Source organism: Colobus angolensis, unplaced genomic scaffold (genome assembly GCF_000951035.1).
Source record: "Colobus angolensis palliatus isolate OR3802 unplaced genomic scaffold, Cang.pa_1.0 Scaffold420, whole genome shotgun sequence".
Lineage (NCBI taxonomy): Eukaryota > Metazoa > Chordata > Mammalia > Primates > Cercopithecidae > Colobus > Colobus angolensis.
In genome coordinates this window covers 552,155-559,964 of record NW_012117600.1, presented here as the reverse complement: position 1 = coordinate 559,964, position 7,810 = coordinate 552,155, and the positions used below count along the sequence as shown (strand labels likewise).

Below are 7,810 nucleotides of genomic sequence, written 5' to 3'. Positions count from 1 at the left end.
GACAGAGCAAGACTCCGTCTCAAAAAAAAAATAAGTAGAAAACAGTTTTGGCTGGGTCCAGTGGCTCACACCTGTAATCCTAGCACTTTGGGAGGCAGAGGCAGTGGATAATTTGAAGCTAGGAGTCTAAGACAAGCCTGAGCAACATGGCAAAACCCTGTCTCTACAAAAAATACAAAAATTAGCCCAGTGTAGTGGCATGCGCCTTTAGTCCCACCTACTCAGGAGGCTGAGGTGGGAGGATTGCTTGAGCCTGGGAGGTTGAGGCTGCATGAGCTAAGATCACCCTACTGCATGCACTCCAGCCTGGGTAATAGAGTAAGACCCTGTCTCAAAAAAAAAATTTTTTTTTTCTTAACTTGTTCTTCATTATGTACATGTAGATTTAGATTGTTTTCAGAATTTTCTACTGTCGGAACAAACTCTGAGGTAAACATCCTTAACTATTTTCATAGGCTATATTCCTAGAGATAAAATTACTGGAATAAATATTAATATGTATAATTTATTTTTATTTATGTTCATTAAAATTTATTTATTTGAGACAGGGTGTCACTTCTGTTGCCCATGCTGGAGTGCCTCATGGGCTTGCTGCAGCCCCAACCTCCCAGCCTCAGGTGATCCTCCCACCTTAGCCTCCTGAATAGCCAGGACTACAAGGATGCACCACTATGGCTGGATAAGTTCTCTGTTTTTTTAGTAGAGTCTTGGTTTTACCATGTTGCCCAGGCTGGTCTTGAACTCCTGGGCTCAAGTGATCCTACTGTGTTGGCCTCCCAAAGTGCTGGGATTACAGGCATGCACAACCAGTCCCAACCATTTTCTTCCTTTGTTAAACACAAAAAATAAAATTAGCATAATCTGTACCTATGGTTTGTGTTTTTAAAATTTAGGAATATATCCTGGAGAGCTTCTGTATAATTATTTAGGCAGGGTGTGTGGTGGTTCATGCCTGTAGGCCAAGGTTGGCAGATTACTTGAGCTCAGGAGTTTAAGACCAGCCTGGTCAACATGGTGAAACACCGTCTCTACCAAAAAAAAAAAAAAAAAATTAGTCAGGTGTGGTGGTGGGCGCCTATAGTCCCAGCTACTCAGGAGGCTGAGGTGGGAGGATCACTTGAACCTGGGAGGCAGAAGTTGCAGTGAGCCAAGATTCCACCACTGCACTCCAGCCTGCGTAACAGAGTGAGACCCTATCTCAAAACAAAAACAAAACAAAACAAAACAAAAAACAAAGCCAGATATAGTTTTAAAAGATCGTGCTTAATAATAAGTAAATTACGTAAAGAAGAAATATGAAAATAAAGTCGATGAATAAAAAGGCACACTTGAAAAGTTCAAGAGTAGAAGGAATAGGACATTTCTTTTTGTTCGGTTTCTAATGTAGGCAGAAAGGGAAACGTATTAAAATTCTTTCTGCTTTTTTTTTTTTTTTTTTCTGAGACAGAGTCTAGTTCTGTCACCCAGGCTGGAGTGCAGTGGCGTGATCTTGGCTTACTGCAACTTCTGCTTCCCAGGTTCAGGCAACAAAGTGAGACCCCATTCTCCACAGGAAAAAAAAAAAAAAAAGAAAAGCTGTGTTTAGGTACTAGTCTTTTTTCCACAAATGTTACAAATATTTTTTTCATAGTTAACCCTTTATCGTTTGGCCTGAGTTACATCTTTGATCCAAATGGCTTAGCCATTTGTCATAATACATATATTAAATAATTTTAGAATAAATATAAACTTATTTTATCATTACATGTCGATGTGTCAATTGCTTACATTTCAGTTATGAAGTAAATGGTTTCTTCTTTCAGATTCCTTTTTCCAAATTTTTCTTCTCTAATCGAGGAAGAATCCGGGATGTTCAGCATGAGCTGCTGCTTGACAAGGTAATATATTCCTGTATTTTTCACTCAGAACTGTATCATTTTTAATGAATCCAAACTCTGGTAAGACTGAGTTCATTTGAGAAAGCTGGCAGATGAAAATTTCTTCTCAGAGCCACTGCTCTTAAACCTAGCCAGAGGCTGACTCAGACCTCCCCTATGAACTATACCCCCATCCTGAAGGAATTTTAGAATGATCATTTTTAGCATGCCTACATTTTACTTTAGCTATTTTTCCCCCATCCCCTCCCTCCTAATTTAGCTTTAAAATAAGAGTTTATGAACACTTCAAGGAACCTCCATTAGGCATTCATGTTGTCCTTACTAGTCTTTTTTTTTTTTTTGAGACGGAGTCTTGCTTTGTCACCTAGGCTGGAGTGTAGTGGCATGATCTCGGCTCACTGCAAACTCCACCTCCTTGGTTCAAGCAATTCTTCTGCCTCAGTCTCCCAAGTAGCTGGAATTAACAGGTGCCTGCCACCACACTTGGCTAATTTTTGTATTCTTAGTAGAGACGAGGTTTCACCATGTTGGCCAGGCTGGTCTCGAACTCTTGACCTCGTGATCTGCCCACCTTGGCCTCCCAGTGTTGGGGTTACAGGCCTGAGCCACTGCGCCCGGCCGTCCTTCCTAGTCTTAAGTGGCGCTACCTAATGAGGAGAGGGAAGGAAGTTGAATGGGGAAAGAAAAACAGTCTTGTATTTCCTCTTACGGTATGCTATGTGAGAACTAGTATGTATTTCCTAAGGGCTGATAGCATTAAAACCCAGTTATAATCATCACTTGATGGGATTTTAAACTCCTGGAATAATATCAGTACATCACTATGAGATTTTAATCAATTTCTCTGTTTTAAATTTAGATCTCTTCTATAGGATTCACCTTGGCTGACAAAGTGGATGGTCCATTCTTCCTGGAGATAGATTTTATTGGAGTGTTTACTGATCCAGCCCATACAGAAGAATTTGCCTATGAAAATTCTCCAGAGCTTAACCCAAGGCTTTTTAAGTAAAGATTATGTGGTAGTTTTGTTTTACTACTCTAAGGGTACTAGCATCTATCGTGATGTAGACAAAATAAAATATTTCTTTAGTGGCATCCAACCAATGGCTAGTATGTATTCTCTCTCTCTTTTTATTTTTTTGAGATGGAGTCCCACTCTGTTGCCCAGGTTGGCATGCTGGTGTGCAGTAGTGCGATCTCGGCTCACTGCAACCTTCGCTCAGCCTCCTGAGTAGCTGGGATTACAGGCATGCACCACCACGCCCAGCTAATTTTGTATTTTTAGTAGAGACAGGGTTTCTCCATGTTGGTCAGGCAGGTCTCGAACTCCTGACCTCAGGTGATCCGCCCGCTTCGGCCTTCCAAAGTGCTGAGATTACAGGCATGAGCCACTGGGCCCAGCTGGCTAGTATGTATTCTCTAAGACAAGTTGAAATGCTGTTGCTGGCCGGGCACGGTGGCACATGCCTGTAATCCCAGCATTTTGGGAAGCTGAGGCAGGCGGATCACTTAAGGTCTGGAGTTTGAGACCAGCCTGACCAGCATGGTGAAACCCCATCTCTATTAAAAATACAAAAGTTAGCCGGGCATGGTGGCACATGCCTGTCATCCCAGGTACTTGGGAGACTGAGACAGGAGAATTGCTTGAACTGGGAGGCAGAGGTTGCAGTGAGCTGAGATCACGCCACTGCACTCCAGCTTGTGCCACAGAGTGAGACTGTCTCAAAAACAAAAAAAGTCTGTTGCTAAGAGGGACTGGATAAGGGGAACACAGCATGAAACCAGGTTCTCTGGTGTACTTTATCTCATAGAATGCAAGTACTGATGCAAATGTACTATGTAAATAATTTAGTGTTTTTGCTCAGAACAGTTGCTGTTAGGAACATTTCCTACATGAGTAGTTTCCAAAGCAGGAGTTTCTGAGATGACTGTTAATGGCCTTCTACCACTCTGTTGCATTTAGATTTCTTCTATTTTCATTTTGTTTTGCTTTTTTGAGATGGAGTTCCGCTCTGTCGCCCAGGTTAGAGTACAGTGGTGCAATCTTGGCTCACTGCAACCTCTGCCGCCCAGGTTCAAGCGATTCTCTTGCTTCAGCCTCCCCAGTAGCTGGTATTACAGGCACACACCACCATGTCTGGCTAATTTTTTTTGTGTTTTTAGTAAAAATGGGGTTTCGCCATGTTGGCCAGGCTGGTCCTGAACCCCTGACCTCAGGTGATCTGCCCAAGGCAATAATTCAGTAAAATCACAGAGACTTACTCCTGTGGTTTCTTCTAAGACTTTTGTAATTTTAGTTCTAACACTTAGGTCTATGCCTCTTTTTTTTTTTGAGATGGAGTCTTGCTCTGTGGCCCAAGCTGGAGTGCAGTGGTGTGATCTCAGCTTACTGCAACCTCTGCCTCCCAGTTCAAGCAATTCTCCTGCCTCAGCCTCCTGAGTAGCTGGGATTACAGTCATGCGCCACCATACCTGGCTAATTTTTTTTTTGTGTGCTGGAGTCTTGCTCTGTCACCAGGCTGGAGTGTAGTGGCACGATCTCAGCTCCCTACAACCTCCACGCCTCCCAGGTTCAAGCGATTCTCTGCCTTAGCCTCCTGAGTAGCTGAGATTACAGGCATGTGCCACCACGCCCAGCTAATTTTTGTATTTTTAGTAGAGACGGGGTTTCACCATTTTGGCCAGGCTAGTCTTCAACTCCTGATCTCGTGATCCACCCACTTCAGCCTCCCAAAGTGCTGGGATTACAGGCTTGAGCCACCGCAACCAGTCCCTCTTTTATCACATTTTTTTTTTTTGAGACGGAGTCTCGCTCTGTCATCCAGGCTTGACTGCTGTGGCATCTCGGCTCACTGCAAGCTCGGCCTCCCGGGTTCACACCATTCTCCTACCTCAGCCTCCCGAGTAGCTGGGACTACAGGCGCCCACTACCAAGCCTGGCTAATTTTGTTTTTGCATTTTTCGCAGAGATGGGGTTTCACCACGTTAGCCAGGATGGTCTCAATCTCCTGACCTCATGGTCCGCCCATGTTGGCCTCCCAAAGTGCTGGGATAACAGGCATGAGCCACCGTGCCTGGCCTGTTATGTTTTTTTTAAGAAATAGGATCTTGCTATGTTGCTCAGGTTGAAGTGCAAGGGCTAGTCACAGGAGTGCTTATAATGTACCACGGCCTTTGGTCTCCTGGGCTAAAGTGATCCTCCCACTTCAGCCTCTCAAGTATCTGAGACTACAGGAGTGTACGCTACTGTGCTCAGCCCTATGATCAATTTTAAGTTAACTTTTATGTATGGTATAAAGGTCCAAATTCATTTTTTGCATCTGAGTATTCAGTTGTCTCATTTTTTTTTCTTATTAGTCATTGCTAGTATATGGAAACAGGGGCCAGGCTCAGTGGTTCACACTTGTAATCCCAGCACTTTGGGAGACTGAGGTGGGAGGATCACTTGCCCAGGAGTTGAGACCAGCCTAGGCAATATAGTGAGACCCTGTCTCTAAAAAAAAATAAAAAAATAAAAAAAATTAGCCAGGTATGGTAGCACACACCTGTAGACTCAGCTACTTGGGAGGCTGTGGTAGGAGGATCCTTGAGCCCATGAGGTCAAGGTTATAGTGAGCTATGATCTTACCACTGCGCTCCAACCTGGGACTGGTTGCGGTGGCTCACACCTGTAATCCCAGCACTTTGGGAGGCTGAAGTGGGTGGATCACGAGATCAGGAGTTCAAGACTAGCCTGGCCAACACCGTGTCTCTAAAAAAAATAATAATAATAATTAGGCTGGGTGTGGTGGCTCACAGCTGTAATCCCCAGCACTTTGGGAGGCTGAGGCTGTTGCATCACAAGGTCAAGAGATAGAGAGTATCGGTTGAACTTGGAGAGAGGTGGAGGTTGCAGTGAGCCAAGATCGCACCACTGCACTCCAGTCTGGGTGACAGAGATTAAACACAAAAATGTAATTGTTGGGTCTTTATGTTTTTTTTTTTTTAATTTTTTTTTTTTGAGATGGAGTCTGGCTGTGTCGCCCAGGCTGGAGTGCAGTGGCCTGATCTCGGCTCACTGTAAGCTCCGCCTCCCGGGTTCATGCCATTCTCCTGCCTCAGCCTCCTAGTAGCTGGGACTACAGGCGCCCGCCACCACGCCCGGCTAATTTTTTGTATTTTTAGTAGAGACGGGGGTTTCACCATGTTAGCCAAGATGGTCTCGATCTCCTGACTTCGTGATCCGCCCGCCTCGGCCTCCGAAAGTGCTGGGATTACAGGCTTGAACCACCGCGCCCGGCCTTTTTTTTTTTTTTCTTTTAAGATGGAGTCTCACTCTGTTGCAGTGGCCAGAGTGCAGTGGTGTGATCTTGGCTCATTGCAACCTCCACCTCCCTGGTTGAAGTGATTCTCCTGCCTCAGTCTCCTGAGTAGGTGGGATTACAGGTGCCCACCTCCACGCCTGGCTAATTTTTATATTTTTAGCAGAGATGTGGTTTCGCCATGTTGGCCAGGCTGGTCTCCAACTCCTGACTTCAAGTGATCTGCCTGCCTTGGCCTCCCAAAGTGCTGGGATTACAGGTGTGAGCCACTGTGTCTGGCCAGAATTGTTGGGTATTGATCTTGAACGTTGCAACCTTACTGAATTTATTAGTTCTAGGAGCTTTTTAGTGAAGTCCTTAGGATTTTCTCTATGTAAGATCCTGGTGGTTTTTTCTTTTTTCGGATAGGGTCTCACTACCTAATGGCATGGCTAGATTACACAGTAGACATACTGTTAACTTTTCAAAGAAACTAGCAAACTGTTTTCCAAAGTGGTTGTGACATTTTACATTTACATCAGATGTGTATTTGACCCTAAATTTTAAAAATTGATCTGATCTCTTCACCTTGATAGGAAAATCTGAATGTTTCCAGTACTCAGGAGTGTGCCATGTCCTAAAGCCTCATATATACAAAACAGCATTTAATAAAACCCGAGAGTTACTCTGGGAATATAAAGGAAGCATACCGCCGTTTCTTTTTTGAGTGGAAGCAGCGGTCAGGAAAGGGCATACAAAGGGTATAAACTCTTGTTAAGCCTAGCTGCTCACCTAAATCTTGGAAGACTTATGTTTACAAAGAATGAATCTACCACAATGAGAAAAATTTTATTAATGACAATCTTGAGCAGTATAAAACTCAGAAGCTCCACTGAGGTGAAGGAAACATGGACATGATACTAAGCAAAGCCTCGTCTTTTCCATAAAATGAATAAGAAGTACATTTGGTGGAGTTTGAGACCAGCCTGGGCAACATAGTGAGACCCTGTCTCTAAAAGCATTAAAGCATTAATCCTCACATTTCGATAGGACTATGTAGCTTTCAAGTAAGCAATGTTAGAATGAGTTGTGGAGTTTTATTTATGCAAATAGAATGAGTGACAGATGGCAATTACATGAGGCTATTTGAACAAAGGTGCACAAGTCTAAACAATTTCACCTAGGAAAAATATTGATGTCATAACCAAATCATATGGCCCCGTTTCATAAAGGTTACTATATTCTATAGAGACTGAAGAGGTGGCCTTTCTATCCCAGCTTACCCTATTCTTGTTATTGTTTAAATTCTCCTGAAGCTTGTATAACTAGCTGCCATTAGATAAATGCTGTAGGCTAGCAGAAGACTGCAGGGGAAACTTAACATTAAAAATCTAGGAACAGAATTTTAGGATGTGTCTCATTAGAAACCTGAATTGTATAGGGACTTAAGTAAAAACTATCCCAAAGAATGTGAGCTTTTTTTTTTTTTTTTTTTTTTCTTTCTATTCTAAACAACACTGAGATGAACATCCTTGTATTTGTATCTTTGCACACTTGTCTATTAGGCAGCTCGTCATATTCTTCCCACATCCTGCTGTTTTTTCCAGCTTCCCCAGAGGCCACACAAAAAATGTGGTTTTTTTTTTTTTTTTT

At 43.2% G+C, this 7,810-nt stretch overlaps 1 protein-coding gene across 1 annotated transcript in view; it reads left to right on the top strand.

Moving 5' to 3' along the window:
• NDUFAF1 (NADH dehydrogenase (ubiquinone) complex I, assembly factor 1) overlaps positions 1–2,981 on the top strand; it is a 13,709-nt gene extending 10,728 nt beyond the window's left edge. Inside the window, exons 4-5 of the mRNA XM_011956666.1 lie at positions 1,803–1,877; positions 2,737–2,981. Of these exons, the coding sequence (XP_011812056.1) occupies positions 1,803–1,877; positions 2,737–2,886 (225 nt within the window). The 3' untranslated portion in view covers positions 2,887–2,981. The remainder of the gene's footprint in view (positions 1–1,802; positions 1,878–2,736) is intronic.
• The last annotated feature ends 4,829 nt before the right edge of the window (positions 2,982–7,810 follow it).